Source organism: Mus caroli, unplaced genomic scaffold (genome assembly GCF_978045245.1).
Source record: "Mus caroli unplaced genomic scaffold, Mus_caroli_1 scaffold_18, whole genome shotgun sequence".
In the NCBI taxonomy this organism is placed as follows: domain Eukaryota; kingdom Metazoa; phylum Chordata; class Mammalia; order Rodentia; family Muridae; genus Mus; species Mus caroli.
In genome coordinates this window covers 47,420,389-47,442,875 of record NW_028227273.1, presented here as the reverse complement: position 1 = coordinate 47,442,875, position 22,487 = coordinate 47,420,389, and the positions used below count along the sequence as shown (strand labels likewise).

General features: G+C 46.0%; 1 protein-coding gene across 1 annotated transcript in view; it reads left to right on the top strand.

Annotated features, from left to right (window-relative positions):
• Positions 1–22,487, top strand: part of Trerf1 (transcriptional regulating factor 1) — a 232,506-nt gene that overhangs the window by 200,396 nt on the left and 9,623 nt on the right. Inside the window, exons 14-16 of the mRNA XM_029471314.2 lie at positions 6,494–6,582; positions 10,683–10,796; positions 18,658–18,864. Coding sequence (XP_029327174.1) covers positions 6,494–6,582; positions 10,683–10,796; positions 18,658–18,864 — 410 coding nt within the window. The remainder of the gene's footprint in view (positions 1–6,493; positions 6,583–10,682; positions 10,797–18,657; positions 18,865–22,487) is intronic.

The window sequence follows — 22,487 nt, the reverse complement described above, 5'->3', positions numbered from 1 at the left end:
GCCATGGGCTAGAGCACCTCCAGCCCCAAGCAAAACAAAACATGAAAATGTTACCAAGAAGGTTGAAAGTCTGCTGAGGCCCATTAAGCTTTTTGGATGGAGTATTGCTAGCTAATCCATTCCCCAACCTCCTTCCCTCTCAAATATCTTAGGAAAAACTCTTGCTTTCTGAAGTCATTTCAGCCCTTGGAGACCAGAAGTGGGGGGTTACCAGTCAGTTGCCTTCTTCTCCAAGTGATTACAAGCCAAGCCTCCAAGAATATTCTAGTGTTGTGAGCAGATGAACACACTGGTCCCTGAAGTCAGATACAATCCCAGATCTTTGACAGTTGCCTATCAAGACGTGGGAAGAGGCAGGCAGATTTCTGAGTTCAAGGCCCGCCTGGTCTACAGAGTGAGTTCCAGGATAGCCAGGGCTACACAGAGAAACCCTGTCTCGAAAAACAAAAATAACAACAAAAAAAAAAAGGGAGACAACTGAGTTCGTTACATCTTATGTCCCAGCCACCATGCCACACTCTGAAACCCCCTGTATATGGTTCCTAGGGGGTCACTGAATCCTGTCCCATCATAGCCCTGGCCTGCCTCGGTCTTTGTGCCCAGAGCCTTTCTATTACTCCGTTGGACGGTCAGCTCAATTTCTCCCTCGTTGGAAAACCTACCCTCAAGTTCTCTTTTGGCTTCCAGCCTGAGAACTAGACCCATCTGACTCCAGGAATTTCCCTTTAGGCTCCTAGTCTGGTTTGGTCTTCATTGCTATGATAAAACACAGACTGAAACCAACCAAGGGAAGGAAAGAGTTTATTTGACTTACCGCTTATAGTCCACCATTGAGGGAAGCCAAGGTCGGAATCAGGAAACAGAGTCTGAGGCAGCCCATGGAGGACCACAGCTGATTGGCTTGCTTACTGACTCCTTCAGTCAGTCCAGGCTCACCAGCCCAGGGATGGCACCATCCCCAAATAACCAGGCCTTCCACCGTCAATTAGCAATTAAGAAAATGTCTCACAGACATGGTCACAGGCCAATCTGATGGAGCCAGTTTTTCAGTTGAGCTTCCCTCTTCCACTGGTATGTCAAAATGTGTGCCAAGTTGACCAAAAACTAACCGTGACACCTAGGGAAGGAAGTCAGATCCAAGCTGTGATGTGCCCTGGAGGGAAGACAGCTAGACAGAGGTCCTAGGCAGATAGATACAAGCCTGTGGAAACACTCTACTCCCTCGCTCAGGACCAGGAGGAGAGAGATCCCATGAGGCAAAGGACCAGTGAGCAAGGTGGGCATCTGGCCCAGCCCTCAAGGCAGCCTGCCAAAGTTCAAGAGCCTGTGCAGCATCCTCCGAGAACAGCTGTGCGGTGCCTCCCAGTGCTCAGTCTACAAGGGGACACACTGTCCCTCACCAGTGGTTTCACTTAAGCGCTCACATGGGGGGGGGGGGGGGCATGTACTGTACATGGAGGAGTCATGGAGCTTGTAGTCAGACAGCTGGAGCTTCGGTGATATCTCCACTGAACAGGTCTTTTATGCAGATGTGCGCAGGGGATTGTAGGTGGTAGAGTTAGATCTAGCTTCTTCGAAAGGTACAGCGAAGAATCCTATCATGCCCCACCACAACCACAAGTACCCACTGGGGCTTCAAACTCTGCCTTGACTTTTGAAAGACAAATAAGACCTGCGAGAGACACCCTTTCTTTTTTCTTTTTTTTTTTTTTTTAATTTATTTATCATTGTAATTAAGTACACTGTAGCTATCTTCAGACGCACCGGAAGAGGGCGTCAGATCTCATTATGGGTGGTTGTGAGCCACCATGTGGTTGCTGGGATCTGAACTCAGGACCTCTGGAAGAGCAGTCAGTGCTCTTAACCCCTGAGCCATCTCACCAGCCCAGAGACACCCTTTCCATAAGGAAAGTCTGGGCTCGTCTTAGAAGCTTCCCAAAGTTAATAAGGAGACAGAATTCTGTGTTTGGCTAGAATTACTTTGCAAAGAACACAGCTGTGGAAGCTCTTATTTTGTTTTATTTTTACTACATAGTAGATGTAGTAGACTATACCTAAGTCAGTACATTCTCCTGCCTCGCCTGACATAGCACTTGCAAAATATGTTTGGTGATAAACTCAAAATATGGGCTCAGATTGAGGCCGTCCCTGCTTACTGCACCTAGAAGAAACTTGGGCAGCAGTCTGCATTCTAAGAAAAAAAAAAATCTGACCTTTTCTTGCTATAGATAATTCTGTGTGACATTGAAAATCTGCCTTAAAGGCTCCCATTTTTTTTTACAGTGAGCATGTCTTTCTGCGGTAACCACAATAATGACATCAATAAAAGGTGGTTTGGTTTTTTTTTAATCCTGAAAGGAAGCCAGAGAGACCCTCTAAAAAAGATACTGTGTCCAAGTTTTCTCTGCCCCAGGAATTGTCTGTTTTTAATTGCCTGGATTTGCTGTAGATTGGCCCCAAATTAGCCACCATCCAGAGGGCCGTTTCCCAGCAACCAAAGCTCCATGCATTTTGCCTCTGGATACTATACTAGTGCCCATTTCATCCAGTTAATTAGGCTCTTTGTCATTAGCCTTAATCGGCTTGTTAGGGACCCTGCTGATAATAGCCCAATAGCCAGGAATCCCCAGGTGGAACAAGTAAGTCTGGGGGAATGTCAGCCCACTAACCTCATTTGCCAGCCCGGAGGGTGGCGGAGATCTTACAGAGAGAGGCAGAGCTTTGAGAAACCAAGCAAGGAGTTCCAACAGGGCCAGGCAGCCTCATAAGAGGCCACACATCAGAAGGACAATGTGTGTCCCATCGCCTGCGCTGATACAGGATCTGCCTCAAGTGACTTGTAGAGACACAGAGCATCTATTGAGCACCTATTTATGACCAAACAGTGTTGGTCACAGTGAACTGGCCACCTGGGCCCAAGGGTAAGGAAACTAAGAAGCAGACTTCCGTGCCGTCCCGGAAGGAAGAACTGTCGGGGCACATGCATAACATAAGATCTCCTGGCTAAAATCAACCTTGGTCACAGCCTAGTGAAGCCATCTGGAGAGAGTGCTCAGATGTCATTTATCTATACCAGGAACTCAGTTTAAGACCCAAGGATGGAGCTTCAATCCCAGTGAGCAGTCCCTGGTCTCTGGAGGCCATGTGTTGTGTGCCATGCCCTGTTGGATGCATGCACACGTGAGTACAAGCACCTATCCTCTTCACACTTCCTAGGACTGTACAAGAGCCATCCTCTTTCTGTCACTAACCTCAAAGTAGGAGTGACACAGAGAAGAAAGGGAGCCACCATCCCACTGTTTTCCTGGACAACTGAAGACCTGAGACAGAAAACCTCATTACAGAGCAACAACCTCAAGGCACGCCCCCAAGAGGTCTTTTTTTCCCCTCCTCCTTCAAGGATGGGGATTCCTGCCTAGCAGACGGCCCAGCAAGCCTTGTGGACACTTGAAGTAGTGGATGTCTCAAAAGTAAGCAGAGCTGGGAACTCAGCCCTGCTCTTTGCACCGGCACTGATAGCGAGCCCAGGGAGGGGTAGTAGTTAAGTATGGCCTCCATAGAGATGCTGATGGCTTGAGAAGGCTGAGAAACCCTGCCAACGTCTCCAGGCAGAGTGGCAGTAACTCTGAGAAATGTACAATCTAAAGTCAAAGAGAATGTTCATTGATTGGCTTGGGGGTGAGCATTATCAGCGTCTCCTGATGCTCCATCTGAGGGAATATATATCCAAGGGCCACCCATCCTTGAATTGCAGGGGGCAGCACAATGCCCCCCTTCCCATACGAGCTGCTGTGACAGAGCTTCCGGCGCTGGCTTTCTGACCCTGTTCCCTCGTCACTATTTTGATGGACACCTGAAAGCAGCTGCAACTGTTCTTGAATCAGCTGAACTTGCTGGCTGCTTGATCTCTGCCTTCTTTCTCTTTGGCCCTCTCCAGCAGCAGAGAGGAGCTGGCAACTCTCTTCCCCCAAGGCCCAGAATGTTGGTCAAATCTGAGGAATATTATGAGATGGCTATGAAGGCACAGATGTTACCCACCTTCCCACCCTCCGTGCACACACAGTTGCTGTGGTTTGCACAGACCATGAATTGAGGGGTTCCAGATCTCAAGCTACTTCCTCTGCTGAGATTGTGCCTATAAATGAGAAGATGCTTCTGTGCAGCATTGTCTTCAAAACTGTACGGATGTAACCTTGCAAAGCGGTGGAAATAAGTGATCTTAAAGTCAGCCAGACTATGGTCTATACAGAGTCTAGAGCCTGAGCTCTTGGCTGGAAGACCTACCAAGCATTTATGGGCAAAGGGCGTTTATTTCAGACACCTGCATTTACATCACTGAGCCACGTACTCCCTCAGCAACCCAGGATGCCTGCCCACCCAGAGAGGCTTCTCTTGATTCACAGATTTTTATTTTTCATGTGCTTGAATAGAAAATGCTGTTCAGATTGCCTGTGCTTATGTCCTGTCAATTGGCCAGAGTACAATGGAAAACTTGGACCTTCCCCTAGCTAGGAGTAAAGATGCTGTGGGCATTGGGAGTGGTGGTGCACACCTATGGACCCAGGACCTTGGAGGCAGGAGCAAATAGGTGTCTGTGAGTAAGAGGCCAGCCAGGGCTATACCATAAGACAAACTAAGCAAAGCCACAGCTTAAAGAGATCTGAGAAGGGAGATAGACTGTCACTGGCAAGCCACGTGCCATCCAGGAATCAGAGATGTTGAGAATTTGGAAGACAGAAGAGCACTGTGGCTACCTATGTACCCACTGCAGTGGTTGAACCTGCCCTAATGTACCCAGAGCTAGGAGCCCTACGTGCTCTGTTGCTACAATGAAATGTTCGAGGTTGGGTATTTCACATAGAAAATAGATGTATTTTGTCTATAGTTTTTTTTTTTAAGTCCATGGTTAGGTGCCCTATGGGGAGGGGCATCATGACAGCATAGCAGGTGGTACAGGGGCTAGGAATGGCTTCCTGCCAGCCCTCCCCTCTCAGAGGACCACTCCTCCTCAACAACGGCACACCGAGGACTAGAAATACACAGTTAAACCACTCCAAACCACAGCAAGCCTCCCTCCTCCCCCCACCTCACTACGTAGGCTTTGATTCTTGCTTCAAATAGGCCATTCCATTTTGAACCCAGTCTCCTCAGCATCGTCTACTCTCCTAGTAAGGAAAAAACCATGAATCAGGTTTGATCATCAAGTGAGTAATAGTACGGCAGGACCACCGCGCCTCTGTCCCATCAGGCTGCAGATCTGCTAACTGCAGATCCCATTCTGCAGCCCGATATGCTTCCCCTTCCCTGAAGCCTAAAACTTCAGGGAAGCATGCTAGAGACCCCTGTGTCCTCATCTGTAAAGTGGGACAGTAGTGACACCAGCCTTACAGAGTTGTTGTTAGTAAAGCCTGGTGACTAATAAGTGTAAAATACTTAGCATCTAGGATGTAGCAAATATTCTTAAATGGCAGCTTCCTTTAGAGGGGGAGTGTGTGTGTGTGTGTGTGTGTGTGTGTGTGTGTGTGTTTGCGCACTTCAAGCACATGCAGAGATCAGAAAGAACGGGGTATCTTCCTCTGTTGTTCTCCACCTTATCATTTGGGACAGGATCTCTCAATGAACCTGAAGCTTGGTTCGTGGCAGCATGACAGATGCCACCATCTTCACAGACTGATTATAATAGGGAAACATAACATGGTGTGACCTTTAAAACTCCAGCGTGATATTTTTTTTTCTACCTCACAACCTTTCTGGCTGCCCTGGCCCTACACTGAGTACAGGGCTCCTTCTGTGTCCCACTAAAACCTTCATTTACCATCATGATTGTAGCCGTCACCTGGAAAACCATTGCCTGTGGCCTTTGCAATGATGGAGGCTGTGAACCCAGCCATACCCTGATAAGCAGTAACTACGTGAGCGCTTACCTTCATGGATATAACAACTGGACAAAAGCTATGGATAGGCCGCACCAGTGAACACTCACACCCCGCCTCCATCAAGCTTTTGTATGGGATTTTTAATCTTCACAAAAATCTAATGTGGGGACAGTTCTAGTTACTGCCATTTACTGATTGCAAAACTGAGGCCTTGGGTTTAGTGACTTGCCCAGATCCAGAGCAGAGCTGAGCTCTGAGCCAGAGTCAGGGCTGCTGGCTGCTGCGGTTCAGAGGCTGCTGTCTTGTTATTCTAAGCAAAGCTTCACCCAGGCTGGCACTGGACTAGGTCCTCCTGCACACAGCACTCTCTAGACTAGCTTTGTATTCAAACAAGAGTTTCCATTGTTCTTGTTTTGAGACAGGATTCCATGTTGCACAGGTTAATTTTAAATCCACTATGTAGCCCAGGCTGAGGTTGAACTCCTGAATCTCCCAGCTCTGCTTCCTGAGTGCTGAGATAATGGGTCCGCAACACCTCTGTGTCACAGTTTTGTTTTGGGGGGGGTTGGAGCACAAAAGTGTGAGTTATCCCTAACAGAAGTTCTGTTTTGTTCCAGGTTCTGACAAGTGGACATCCCTAGAAAGAAAACTGTTTAATAAAGCATTGGCCACCTACAGCAAAGACTTTATTTTTGTACAGAAGATGGTAAGCCTCTCTTCCCACTGCTTATTTGAAAGGAACTTTGAGATTCTGGACATCATGATAGTGAGATATTTTTGTTTCCTGCTTTTATAACATCCCCATAAAAAGTCTGTCTTCCACCATTATGAGGAATGATGGCGGTCATTCCAGGGCACCAGTGTTGGTGTGACTGGAGATGACAAAGGAAAGAATACATAGATTGCTTGGACTCAGCTGTATTGAGGTTTCTGTGTCTGCACATGTGTTTGTGTGTACGTGTGCATGTGTATAAGTCAGGGGATAACCTTGGATATTGTTCCTCAGAGAGAGTCCCCCTATCTCTTCTTAGGGATTTATTTTTATTTTGTGTGTATGAATGTTTGCCTGCATGAATGTGTGTGCACTACATATATGCCTCATGACTGAAGAGTGAGGAAGAAGGTACCCCATCACCTGGAATAGAGATATGGATGGTTGTGAGCCACCATGTGGGTGCTGGGCATTGAATCTGGGTCCTCTGCAATAACGGCCAGGGCTCTTAACCACTAAGCTATCTCTCCAATCCCCACCATCCATCTTTTTGCTTGAGACAGACTCTTGATTCCTCCGGAGCTCGCTGAGCAGGCCGCCGGCTGGCTGATGGTCCCCAGGGATCCCTCATCTCCTACTCCTTAGTGCTAAGCTTCCCAGTGTGCTCCACCACGCTTGTCTCTCTTAAATGGGCTCTTGGGATAGAACTTGGATCCTCCTGCTTTCCAGCTGAGCTTCCTCCTCGGCCTTGGGGCTTCTGTTTTAATAGATGTGTGAAATGCAATTCTTTCAGAACAGCTAGAACTGAGGCTGGGTCTAGGCAAGCGGTAGTGTTTCTGACAGCATTTTCCTAAGACCATGTAGAGGGGAGAGAGGCAAGATTTCTGGAATCAGACCCATTCATCATGACAGCAATGATAAAAAAAAAATAGTATCTGCCAGGAATGGTGGTGTACAACTGTAATCTCAGCACTCTGGAGGCAGAGATAGGTAGGTAGATCTCTGTTGGATCCAAGGCCAGCGTGATCCACATGGCAAGCTCCAGGCCATGGAGCTTAGTGAGAAACTATCTCAAAAACAACAAACCCTTACCCCCACCATCAGAAATGAGGGGGAATGATAACTATATAACATTTTACAGAAAATAGATGGTAGATAGATAGATAGATAGATAGATAGATAGATAGATAGATAGATGATAGATAATGGATAGATAGTTAAAATGATATATACATAGATGATTGATAGATGGTATATACATAGATACATAGATTATAGATAGATAGATAGATAGATAGATAGATAGATAGATAGATAGATAGATAGATAGATAATTGGTAGATAGATGATAGGGAGAGAGAGAGAGGATAGATAGTTAAGATGATAGATACATAGATGATAGATTGTATATACATAGATTATAAATAGATAGATAGATAGATAGATAGATAGATAGATAGATAGATAGATACATAGATACATAGATACATAGATACATAGATACATAGATACATAGATACATAGATAGATACATAGATAGATAGATAGATACATAGATAGATAGATAGATAGATAGATAGATAGATAGATAGATAGATAGATACATAGATACATAGATACATAGATACATAGATAGATACATAGATAGATAGATAGATAGATAGATAGATAGATAGATACATAGATACATAGATACATAGATAGATACATAGATAGATAGATAGATAGATAGATAGATAGATAGATAGATACATAGATACATAGATAGATACATAGATAGATACATAGATAGATAGATAGATAGATAGATAGATAGATAGATAGATAGATAGATAGATAGATAGATCCTTCCAGGACTGGCGTACAGCTCAGTGGCAGAGTGCCTGCCTTGCATGCATGAGGCCCTAGAGTCAAAGGGAAAAACAGAAAGAGGAAATAAGGTGCCCGTAGAGGAAATCAGACATTAATTGATAACATATTTCATAGTCTTTAATTGGCTGAGAGTAGTTTAGAGATAAAATTTAAGTGTTTTAAGGATTCCAACAGCTGTATAAAGAAAGAGCCCACCATTTTGACTGCTGACTGTTCAGGAGGTAGCCCCATTGGCTTGGCCTCTGCTGAGGACTTAATGGTAGATGGCACAAATGGAAGGGAGATGTTTTCCTGAGCCAGGGAATCAGAGCTACTGAGGGTCGGCTAACTCCGGGGAGAAGGCTCTGAGGGAATGGCTACCTGCCGCTCAGGTAGGAGGCCTTGAGTTCAGATCCTTAGCAGCTTAACAGTCTAGGCATGGCTGTGTGTGTGCCTGCACCTTTGAGATCCATGAGGCCTGGTGACTGCCAACTTGAGCTCCCGGGCCAGTGAGACACCATGTCTTAAAGAAATAAGGCAGAGCAATAGGGCAGCACAGCTCTGTCTTACACATCACACACACACACACACACACACACACACACACACACCTAATACTTCCCAGGGTACTGCTCTTCCCCACAACCTAATGACCTTTAACGGAGCCCCACCCAGTGCACCCCCATTTTGGTACCTCTCCCTGTGTAGACCAGGCTATCCTAGAACACAGAGATTTACCTGCTTCTGTTTCCCCCAGGTCCTGGTATTCAAACCCTGTGCTGTCATCCCTGACAAGCCTGACTTATTAGAGGTTTCACAAACCTTGGGGACCAAGCTTCCAAAACGTGAGCCCTCTGGGAACAAGCCACACTAAAACTGTGGCACTCTGCCTACACCTTATTCCTTAAAGCCCCTACACTTGGGTCCCATGGCCAGTTGTGTGCACCATTTACCAGCCAATACAGTTTACTAACCAAGGGTGCTGGGGCAGGGTCTCACATCCCAGGGATGACTCCAGTGTAGCAACTTCAAATGGCAGGTGGATGTTGAAGAAGACAGCAGACACTTCTGGTGGTACCCACTTTTTCCCATCCCCACCCTGTCATCTCCATCTCCGGGTGACTGAACCCCACCTGAGCATAGAGGTCTATGAACTAAGCAAAGCAATGCTTCATTCCAACATACACGTTCAGATTGAGCGTCCCTGATGCTAAGACCTAAGGTCCAGAGTGCTTGGAGGGGTTAGAGCAACAGAGAGTTTCAAGTGAGAGACTGCAGCCAGGAAAGGTTGTGCAGTTTCTAAATCCAATCCTGACCCTTCTTGTCCTACACATATGTGATGTTTTAGTAACAGTGCTTATGGGGGAGTTGAGATCAGAGGGTAACTTCTGAGAGTGTCTCAAGGATCAAACTCAGGCTTGGCAGCCTACACCTTTACCCACTGAGCCAGCTCAAGTATCCCAGGATGGCCCCCTACTCAGTAGGTAACCAAGGATGATTTCCGGTTCTCCTACAGGCACGGCGCTGCCATCACACCTGAACTGAAGCATCTTGGGTAAAAGTTACCTTTGGTCTCACAGGGCAGAGCTTGTACCCCACATTAGGGATGCTCTTGCACCTACAGTGCTTACACCTCTATCTTACACATCACACACATACACACACACACACACACTCATACCTGTTGCTGAGGTCCTGTTCACAAATTGGTTTGGGCTGTTTTTTGAGACGGGGTCTCACATGGCCCAGGCTAGCCTAGAACTGGCTGTAGAGCTGAGTCTGAACTTCATCCTCTGATCCCTTGCCTACACTTCCCAAGTGCTGGGATCACGGGTGTGCATCGCACCTAGATTATAGGTAGGTTGAGAGAGTCAGAAATACAAAGTGCTGAGCAATCCGGCACTTTAAATGAAAGAGCATCTGTTATGGTCTACAAAACTCCCAGCTGGGTAAAGATTATCATGTCACAAAACAGTGTTTAGAGTGTGCTTGCTGCCTCTCATGAGCAAAAATATCAGAAAGAAGATCAGACTGTGATTGTTGATGCCTGAGTAAAGAGTTTCTACAATGAATCTTAAGATAAATGAGTAGTAGGGGGTCCTGTTAGACGGCTCAGTGGGTAAAGGAGCTTGCTGCCAAGCCCAGCGATCTGAGTTCAGTCCCCAAGATCCACTTGGTGAAAGATTCCAAAGTCTGCCTGCCATCGGGTGCTAGAGCTAATCGTGGGTGCACTTTCTTGGCAGGTGAAGTCCAAGACAGTGGCTCAGTGCGTGGAGTACTACTACACTTGGAAGAAGATAATGCGACTAGGCCGGAAACACCGGACACGCCTGGCGGAAATCATTGACGACTGCATGGTGAGCAGTGTTACTCAGTCGGCCCCTCTGACCCCCTCTGACCCTCTCTGACCCCTCCATCCTGCCTGCACTCTGCTCCCGGGCTAGGAAGTAGCTAGTGTGTTTTGGCTTTCCCAGGTATCTGCTAGGAAAGGTGACAGAGAACTTAGAACTTGATTCCCTGCTGTTGGTGCAAGGAAGGCATTCCCAGGCTCAGGCTGAAGCCCTTCCTTTAGGAAAAGCTGTAATGGCTTTGGGTTTGCAGGCAGGCAGGGTGGTCCGTCCCGCAGACCAGGGTCCTGTCTCATAGGCATGTGTTCTCACCCACTCTACCTTCCTTTCCTGAGCCTTCCATGTCACGAATGGCATTGGCCTGAGAACATAATATGTCAGGGGTCTCTGTGACCACCATGGCCAACAGAGTAACAGTCCACAGGACGTGAGAAGGTAGCATGGTTCTACACAACTCAGTAGATAAAATTTCAGAAGTGTCTTAGTCACAAACATCATGACCAAGAAACAAGTTGGGGACGAAAGGGTTTATTCAGCTTACACTTCCATACTGCTGTTCATCACCAAGGAAGTCAGGACTGGAACTCAAGCAGGTCAGGAAGCAGGAGCTGATGCAGAAGCCATGGAGGGATGTTCTTTACTGGCTTTCTTCCCCTGACTTGCTCAGCCTGCTCTCTTATAGAACCCAAGACTCCCAGCCCAGAGATGGTCCCACCCACAAGGGGCCTTTCCCCCTTGATCACTAATTGAGAAAATGCCTTACAGTTGGATCTCATGGAGGCATTTCCCCAACTGAAGCTCCTTTCTCTGTGATAACTCCAGCTGTGTCAAGTTGACACAAAACTAACCAGTACAAAAAGTCTGGCCAAAGTAGTTTTTCACAGCACAATTTGGTGAAATTTTTCTTGGTGTTAATTAACTCAGTCCCATGAGCACAATAACGCTTAAGACATGACTGCATAGAAGCCCTTTGTAAAGTACATGTGATATCGTCCGTAAGGTGGGTTCTGTACCTTGGCGAGCTCACGATGAAGATGGGGGGTGGGGTCTGGTATGGTCTTTGCCACCCAGATAGCACAGAGGTCGCCAGGCTACTAGCCACATCTGCTCCCAGCCTTTGTGGCAGGTAACAGGTTATAGATCCACTCCTTCGTAAGGACAACCCTCTGTTGTTTGCCCTAGTGCCTATCTGGAAGCACAAGGGCCTCCATGCCTCCCACAATAACCTATCTCAGAAAGATAGAGGAGGTCTGGGATTGTGTGGCATTCCCTCTAAAGCGTGGCCAAGAGGCATTGTGGCCTGTAGGGAGTGTTACCAGGAAGTCTTACCGTTGAGGAGCTGCTGCATGGGTGTGGATGGTTCCAGTCCTTATATCACCGTCCACTCCTGGCGTTGATCTTCTTGATTATCAGACAACCCAGAGTCATCTTCATATTCTAGACCTGAGACCTGATGACTCGCTGGTCATTGCAGTTCTCAGAAGCTGGTGACAAGGAAGGTCAAAAGGCCTAGGTCATTTTTGGTTAAATAATTCATGGCTAGCCTGGGCTACATGAAAACTTACCTCAAAAAAAAAAAAAAACAACCCATTAAAATAAAAATAAAATTGAATAGTAAAGGCCTAGGGATACAGAGATGGCTCAGTACTTAGAACCCACCCTGCTCTTCCAGAGAACCGGAGTTTGGTTTACAAAATCCAAATGGCAGCTCCAGCCCCAGGGAAACAGTACCCTCTCCTACATTCCTACCACACCTGATTTCCCAGTGTGAACGAATCTGCAGCCAGGCAGTGGTGGCACACACCTTTAATCCCAGCACTGGGGAGTTCGAAGCCAGCCTAGTTTATAGAGCAAGTTCCAGTTTAGCCAGAGCTACGTAGAGAAACCCTGTCTCAAAAACAAACAAACAAACAAACCTAAATGAATAAACACAATAAGTAAATAAATATGTAAATCTTTAAAAACTGAAAGTATAAAATATGAAAAGAAGAAAGAACAAAAGAAAGAACAATCTGGCCTACTGTGGCCTTTCTATCAACTGAAAGTATTTAATCCCCACAATATGCACATCAATATATGAGCTGAAAGACTGTTTAATGGCTAAGAGCACTGTCTGCTCTTGCATAGGATCTGGGTTTGGTTCCTACAACACCATGATGGCTCACAGTTGTCTGTATCTCCAGTCCAAATTGATCCAGCGCCCTCTTCTGGCCGCCTCAAGCATCAGGCACAAACTATGGTGCACATACATACATACATACATACAAGCAAAACATCCATGCCCATAACATAATTTTTTAGCAGTTTTTTTTTTTAGGGGGGAGTGGAGGATGCATTTATTGGGGATAAGGAAACACACACTTGCGGCAGACACAGAAAGACCCCTTGCAAGGCAGAGGAGGAACTAGGGAAGCAAAAAAATATAAAAAATTTTAAAATCCCAATTTTCTTTTCTTAATGTTTAAACAGCAGTATATGTAGATATCAACAGTCAAGATGTTGAATGCTGTCTGTCTTCTCTGACCTTACCACTCACAGGATATATTCTAATTTGGATGTATGTGGAATTTCACATACAATGGAAACTTGACTATGAATTCCAAGAGTATTTGAAAACAATATGAATGAGAACCAGAAAGTCTTAGAGTCAAAGCATACACAGCCTTATGGGCTGTGGCCCAGGCAGGAGGCTTGTCCAGGGTCACCGAGCCATGCTGTCCGCATGAGTAGAATAGATAGTAATTGAGGAATCACAGGAAACGCTGCCCTGAGGCCTGGACCTCCCTCCATGCTGACCCATAAAGTGGGACGGATGGTGTCAGTGATTGGAAAAGTCCCTTTTGTTTCGGGAATGTTCTGGCCCATTTCAGCACTATGTTTCAGGAAAAGACAAAAATGCGATCTCAGGGATTAGGGAGGTCACTCAGTGGTTAGAGTGCTTGCTTTGAGAGCAGGAGACCAGGGTTTGTTTCATGTGAACATAGCTATATAACCATAATTTTAGTGTTTAGAAGGTTCAGAGAGGGGCTGGTAAGATGGCTCAGTGGGTAAAGGCACCCGACTGCTCTTCTGAAGGTCCGGAGTTCAAATCCCAGCAACCACATGGTGGCTCACAACCATCCCTAATGAAATCTGACTCCCTTTTCTGGAGTGTCTGAAGACAGCAACAGTGTACTTACATTAAATAAATAAATAATTAAAAAAAAAAAGAAGAAGGTTCAGAGATATGGGATCCTGGAGCAAGCTGACTAGCCAAACTAGTCGTGTCTTTGAGCTCTGGGATCAATTGAGAGACCCTGCCTCAGTGAATATGGTGGAGTGTGCTAGAGGAAGACTCTACAGGGCAACCTCAGGCCTCCACACATGTGCACACACATGCACACACATGCACATGAATGGAAAGTCAGATGATATGGTCAGATAAGAGAGAAACATTTCTCGGGTTCTGGTGTAACAAGGGCCTAGAGACAGTGCTCAGGGCAATAGGCACACGTAGATGACACTCAGGAAATATTTGTCGAATGAACGAACATTTTTCTGAGATAGGGATCAATGGTTCATAGCAGCCGCCCTGTGTGAATGCCGGAAGGAGATGGATGGAACACAGAGGTGTTGGTCTGAAGAATGTGTTAGGGGGGCATTGCCATACTAGGTAGAAGCGCCATCTTGGCCACTGTACGTCAGGAGAGGAAAGGCCGAGCCAGAGTGCTGTCTGGGAAAAAAGCAGAGAAGGTGCCACGCCTGCCGGCTCGTTGACAAGAAGCCAGCGTTGGGGTGGGTTATAACATCCACACCCTTTTTCCTTATATGTGCAGGGGAAAGCATATGACTTGTGTGCAGAGATGACTCAGGACCCTTAAAACAGTCTTTAAGACCCGAGTCTTAGCTCCAACTTCCTCTTGGGTTCTCTGAGCACAGTCAATAGTCCGAGCACCAACTGCCAAGGAGAAACGGAAACTGAGAGGACAGGAAAGGTGCAGCAGGCCCAACCCTAGCACATGGTCCTCACCCTCAGGCTTGGGCCAGCAAGATGGCTCAGCAGGTAAAGGGTGCTTGCTGCCAAATCTGTTATTCTGAGTTCAATCACTGGGGCCACGAGATGAAAGGAGAGAATCCACCCCTAAAAGTTGTCCTCTGACCTCAACATGAGGTATGTGGGTGGATCTGTACGTACACACACACACACACGCACACGCACACACACACAAATAAATGTAATTTAAAAGAAAAAGAAAAAGAGAAGCGAGCATTCCCCAGAGGAAGTATAAGGAGGCTCACTGAGGGAGGGACAGCTTCAGGGACCTCAGGGGTGGGCACAGCAATGCTCACTTGCTGAGCAGGATAGTGTGAGGTCCAGCCTGAGCCACTTCTGACCCTCTCTCACTGGATCCAGTGCTAATTAGCGAGGCTTGGCTGTCCAGGGATCCCTGGGAAACTGCCTGTCACCGCCTCTGTAGCTCTGGGATGCAGCCTCCACAGGCATATATGCCTCCATGCCAGGCCTTATTGAGTGGTTTTTGGGACTTGAACTCAGATCCTCATTCTGCAAAGCAAGCACTTTACCAATGGGGTCAACTCCCCACCCCTTCAGTTCATTTTCCTGGTCAGGAAAATGACCTGTCTGGCTGACTTTATGGTTTCTTTAAAACAGACATCTGTACAGAGTTCTGGGAGAATTGTCCTGTAGGGGGTCCGAGGAGGAGAGGTGCCCAATGAACACCACACATGTAACACATTTCCTCATTGCTATCAAGAGCAGCCCTGACATTTGGATGTATGTCTCTGGAGATCTGGCTTGAATGTCTGTATTCCAGTCTCCCTGTTTGTGGCAGCGGGGATATAAAAGCCTGTCTTCTGCAAGGAACTTATGATGGGGACAATTCAGGTTCCCGCACTGTGTTCACTTTCGTTCCTTGGGCTGGGGAGATGGTTGAGAGCATTTGCTGCTCTTCCAGAGGACCTGGGTTTTATTCCCAGCACCCACATTGGGCTGCTCACAATTGCCTGTCACTACAGGGGGTCTTCTGGCTTCTGCAGGCTGGGCATGCAGGTAGCATACACTCACTCTCACACACACACACTCACACACACACACAATTATATCTATATACTATATAGATATAATAATTATATATAATTGTGTGTGCCTGCGTGCATATGCACGGGTATGCACGTGTATGTGTTTGTGTATCTCTTCCTTCCTGCCCTGGGTCTGCCCAGTTCCCATCTGAAGTTGTTCTAAATGTCTCCATTGGCAGTGCATCATAAAATTGCCAACATGTAGCTACGGAGTGCTCCCTTGATCCCCCTATCTTTGTATCTCTGAGTTACTTCACCTTGGTGATAAATGAGTTAGGAACTTGTACAGATTGCCAAGTGAAATAAAAACCCATCTGAAAGCCGGGCGTGGTGGCGCACGCCTTTAATCCCAGCACTTGGGAGGCAGAGGCAGGCGGATTTCTGAGTTCGAGGCCAGCCTGGTCTACAAAGTGAGTTCCAGGATAGCTAGAGCTACACAGAGAAACCCTGTCTCGAGAAACAAAAAAAACAAAAAAACAAAACAAACAAACAAAAAAAACCATCTGAAGTCCTGAGATGTGGGTAGCCGCCATGCAGTAGAGTTCAATTTGTCATTTTGTGGCTACAAATATGAAGTATGTCTTCAGCGTTCTTAAGTCAATAGAGATGACATTGTGAGAAAATTGTAATTATAGTAAGTACCGTGGAACAAGTGCCACTGTTATAAAGCTTTATTGTGTAGCATGTCTTATAAATGCCAAAGTGGAGGCCAGCTCCACTTAAGAGTTGAGACTACAGAGTCCCAGTTCTTTTAAAGAGGGCATGCACTGTTTTGCAGACTCAGGATTTGAAAGGGGATTGGTAACAGGAGGAAGGCAACCTATGTAAAACCAACCTGCGTGTTCAGTACTAACAAGGGGCCTTTTTCTAGAAACTACTCCACAATAGGTGTTGGGCCTGTGCAGTTCCCACTGACTGTGTAATCACTACTAATTGATCTTGATTAACTGGCTGGAAACTGGCCATTTCTTGCCAACACCACCTCTTGACCCTGCATCTACACGAGCGTGATACCTGTGTGTTACATCACATTACCTGTGAACAGCACTGCAGAGGGTAAAGTTTTAACTGCCTTGTGTTGGCTGGTATTGTCTCTAATTCTCCCACAACTCACCCCTAAATCAAAACTGGAGAGTGGCCAGTATGGTATGGTTGTAATCCCAGCTTTCAAGAGGTGGAGGCATGGGATTGCCATGAGTTACAGTCCAGTTTGGACTGTAACTGAGTTTTAGGCCATAGTGAGTTTTAGGCCAATCTGGACTGTGGTGTGAAACTTTGTCTTAAGGGATAGGGGCAGGAGAGGCTGAGGCAGGAAGATTGTGACTTCAAAGCCAGTCTGAACTACATCGTGAGATCTTGTCTGAAAAGCAAAAAGAGATAGCAGGAAAGCAAGCTAGGTGTGGTGAGGCTATGCTTCTACGTTCAGCACTGGAGGGATGAGAGCGGGAGCTCAGGAGTCAAGGGCAGCCTTGGCTACAAAGCAAGTTCAAAACCAGGCTGAGCTACATGGAACAAAAAAATGATAGAGAGATGGCTCATCAGTTGAGAGCACTTACTTCTCTTGCTGAAGACCAAGGTTGGGTTCTAAGTGCCCACATTAAGTAGCTCATAGCTATCTATAACTCCAGCTCCAGGGAATCCGATGCCCTCTGCCCACCTTGGGCACTGGCTTGCACATGGTGCACATAAACTCATGCAGACTCAAAACCATACAAATAAATAAAAATAAATTAGTTTTAAAGTCATTTTATTCCCTGAATTCTTTCCCAGTCAACTCACACCACCCTGCTCAAATAACTTGCTATTGGAAGTCTTATTCTGTGCATATGAGTGTTTTGCCTGTATATGTGTATACGTATCATATTCATGCCCCGTGCCTATAGAGTTCAGATGTCTTGGAACCAGAGTGGTTATGAGCCACTGTGTAGGTGCTGAGAACTGGTCCTGGGGCTTCTGCAAGGACAGCAAACGCTCGTAACTGCTGAGCCATCTCTCTATACTCCACCTCCACCTAAAGATTTTTTTAAAGATTTATTATTTTGTAATATTGTATATATGCACCATGTTTATGCGGGTTCCTATGGAAACCACAAGAGGACATCATATACTCTCAAACTAGATTGATATTGGTTGAGAGCTGCCTAATAAGTGTGCTGAGAACTGAGCACTGGTCATCTGAAGAACAGTATTCACTCTTAACTGCTGAGCCATCTCTCCAGCCTTTTTTTTTTTTTTATGTGTATATGTGTCTCTATACATGTATGTCATGTGTGTGTAGTACCCAAGGAAACCAGAAGAGGGCATAAGATCCCCTGGAGCTGGAGTCGCTGGTGATTGTGATCTTCTCGACATGGGTGCTGGGAATGTAATTTAGGTCCTCTGAAAGAGCAATCAGGGTTCTTAATCAATGATGCACCACTCTAGTCTCTCTACCTTATTTCTTGAGGCAGGGTCTCTTCGGTGAGTCTGGAGCCTAACTTCTAAACTAGGCTGGTTGGCCCACAACCTCCCAGCACTGGAGGCATCCACACACACCTGGCTTTCATCTGAGGACGAGGGACTGGGACTTCAGGTCCTCATGCTTGTCCAGCAAGCGCTTTACCCACTGTTATTCTCCCCTCCCCCACCCCCAGGCAGAGGATCTCCACGCCTTTCCCCTCTGCCTTAGCAGGTTTTTCTATGAGGGATCATGGGGGCGACCCAAGTGTCCCATGACCTCCTGGCTTGTGATTTCTGTCCACCACAAAGTTGCCTTTTGGGAATATCACTCTCTTGCTTTTATTAACAACAGACCAGCGAAGAGGAAGAGGAGGCCGAGGAGGAAGAAGAAGACCCAGAAGAAGATAGGAAATCCATAAAAGAAGAGGAGAGTGAAGTGCCCAAGTCTCCAGAGCCACCGCCCACCACTGCCCTGGCTCCCACGGAGGGGCCACCCATGCAGGCTGTTGGCCAACAACCATCAGGCAATTTCATTTGTGAAATGCCCAACTGTGGGGCTGTAAGTATCTGTGTTGTCCCTGGCTCTGGGAGACGTGAGGGTCATGCAGCTGTACCTAGTTCTAAGAGCGGTGGACTTCCGGCAGACGCCTGCCACGTAGCTACCACTTTCTTACTCGCTTGGCCAAGGGAGAGTGGCTGTATGTCCTCTGCCAAGTGTGATACTGCACGCTGGGGAATTGAGGAGGGCCCTAAAGCCAAGCCAAGAGTGGCAGCACAGGCCTGTCATGCTCAGCACTCTGGGGGCCATGGTAGGGGAATTGAGACCTTGAGGCCAGCCTGTGGTACATAGTGAGACTTTGCCTCCAGGAGGTGTGCTCTGCATGAGAGCAGGTCTCCAGAAGGCACACACTGTCTACTATACTGTCTCCTGGTACTCTGCAGGTCCTCAGACTGTGTGGCACCCAAGGCCAGATTATATCTTGTCAATACGCATTTAAATTCACTAGAAGATTCCACCAGGGTTCCCCTTTTTTAACACAGTGGCTTGCCTGAAACCACCTCCAGTTTTATCTCTCTGGAAGGTTTAACTTTTCATATCCCATGAAAGTGTTACTACTTCTAATTCAAATGTCACATAAGTGACATCTGAGCAAGTTGTTCCCAAGCAACTAAAGTTTGACTCTGCAGCCTGAGGGGACAAAACTTCACTAAGCAACTTTATGATGTGACCAGGATGAGGGAGAATCTGGGAGACCCCTCCGCCTCCTCCTGAGCCCGAAAGAGCCTGTTGTAATGTGGTGACTAAGCCAGCTCAGTCAGTCAACAGGTTCTCCAGGGCAGGAGTGGGGATTGAAAAGACAGAAGACAATTAGCCAACACTGTAGCATGACCCCAGCCAGTTCTGAGGCTTGAGTGGGTTTATGGTTTTTTCCAGTCTGCTTGTATACCACTTTAAGTACATGCAAAATAATAAGATCAGTTCTGGGTCAGGGAACAAGCAAGGCAATAAACAAAATCCCCCAAACACCTTTCTAGGGACTAGTCAGGATGTGCAAGACAAAAGGAATGCCACACACGCCTCAGCTGAGCCTGCTCTGAGCTTTACATTAGCTCAAATGCAAATATTCTTAATCTGGGCCTATTTCCTGAGTCCAGATTCCCACCATGATCTTACTTCTTTTGACCTGGTCAGATGTAAAATTGCTGCCAAGAAATTTCAAGAAGTGGCCCCCAAAAGCACTCCACATCTCCCCCTTTTTTATTTCAGAAACAAGACTATGCCTGTCTTAGGTCATTCTAGCAAGAGAGCCTTCCTTACCCGTCATAGAATATGCATTATCAAAAGCAATGCTATTCTGTCTTAGGTTGGAAAGGCTCTGTGCAGAATCTTACCTGTCATTGGCTGCCAACCTGTTAAATTAATAACTGTCTGGGGATCTATTTTTAGTTTCAAGCCATGTATTGTGTGGCCACCAACATAATGATGTTGTTAAAGGCAAGTTTTATCACAATGGGCAGGAATAAAAGTATTCCCAGGACAAGAAGGACTAGCATGATCAAGCTATATATGCCATTCTTTTTTTTTTTTTTTTTTTTTAAGTTTTTTTTGAGACAGGGTTTCTCTGTGTAGCCCTGGCTGTCCTGGAACTCACTCTGTAGACCAGGCTGGCCTCAAATTCAGAAATTCACCTGCCTCTTATATATGCCATTCTTAAAGCTTGGCCAAGATAGAAATACTGACCTCAGGCCACAAATAATTTTATCAGCAATATCTGCAGCATCAAAGCTCAGCAGAGTAGCATCCTTTAAATTCATAATCTCAGTATGCAAAGTTAAAATATCCAGAGAGGTGTTAGAATTGCGCCAAATACCCAGCAAGTGTCTTTGAACTTTTTCCCAATTATAGTGACAATCATTGTAAATTTTAGAAGTAACGCAAATCCATTGGTATTTAGCATGACACTCGAGGTGGCTCCTTACTCTTAAACTCTGAGCCTCCTCTCTGATAGTTTGAATGGTATCATAAAGAGCATCAATCCCTTGTTCCAAACACCTGTCTAAATCCTCTTGAATACTCAGATCATTGCTAACATTTTTTGCTAAATAATTAAGAAAAGTAGCTGTCTTAACTTCTTGTGACAAAGCAATTGCAAAAGCAGTGGTCCTAGCTATAAATGTAATCAAAGTTGCTACACCAGCAACAATCAAGCCCACTCCCCTCCTGCTTCTGCTTAAAGCCTGACTCACTTATTCCAGTACCTGCAAGCTTTTTTCAGAATACTAAGGTCCTGTCATACTCACAGGCAATACAACAAAAGCTGGTTGATAGACCACCATAACAGACATGTCAGATTGCAATACACTAACGTAATTAGAAAATGTTCAATCAATATAACTTACATTAAATATGGCAGAAGAGACAAAACTAGTTTTAACATGGCCTATTAATAAAAGATTAGGATCTTTAACACATGCACTAACACTTGTTCAAAGTCCAGATCCCGTCTTTGTTATAAATCCAGATCCTATTCCAGTTTTATCCACTGCAAATGTAACTTCATACAAGGCAGTTGTGAATTTTCAAATGTCTCTGAAAATGCCCAGAACCAGCCTTCTAAATGAAAACTATTATTTCAAATTCAATATTCAATATTGAATTGATTTCTAGACCAGTCCATGATAGAGTCAGAATAACTGGTCACATTAAAGGAAGTAGAAGAGTCACTATAACAACTTCTCTGTTTGATTAATTTTTCAAAGGCAGTCTCCACAGTCTCCATGTTCTCTGTCCCACGAGGTCTAAAAGCTTGAGGCAAGGTATCTTGTCCAATCTGGGATATAGGCAAGCAAAGGTGGGTCAGGAACATATGTCCAAAACAGCTTCCCAGTCACCATTGTCAGGGCATTTAGCAAGCTCATAGCATCATTGTTTGTCCCAGCATCAGCGTGTCTCACCAATCACCCTGGCAGCCACCAGTGCTCTTGCAGCCAGTGTCCTCTAAGGCTCCACACCCTAGAGGCTGTGTGGCATGGCTTCTGTGTGTCCTGCCTGTCCCCACTAGTCTGCACTCCTGAGATTTCCCCACATAGGGTTTCACATAAAGCCTGACACACAGGTGTCAGGCACAGACACGTTCTAGAGGTGTCACCCGCTTCTCAGGAAGCTCCATCGTCCTCCAGCTCATCCTTGCTTGTCTGATACAAAGTATATTGATGCTGTCATTGAGTCTGCCATTTAAAGAAAGACTGTAAAGTGTTTATATCCTGGGCTGGGCAGGTGGCACATACCTTTAGTCCCAGCCCTCTGGAGGCAAAAGCAGACTTCTCTAGTTCAAGGCCAGCCAGGACTACCTCGTGATACCCTGCGTCAAAAGAAAGAAAGAAGTAAAATGTTTTATAAAATGTTTTCAGAAAAATGAAAAGGCTTTAAAAATAATAGAAGTGAGCCAGTTGGTGGTAACACATGTCCTTAATCCCAGCACTTGGGAGGCAAAGGTAGGTTTGAGTTCACAAGGCCAGCCTGGTCTACAGAATGAGTTCTAGGGAAGCCAGGGCTATACAGAGAAACCCTGTCTCAAAAACAAACAAACATTAAATAGAAGTGCATGCCTGTTCCATTGCCTCTGTAAGAACGTGGGAATGGCCAGCCTGCTGGGTCTCTGGCAGCCTGGCCTCTGCATC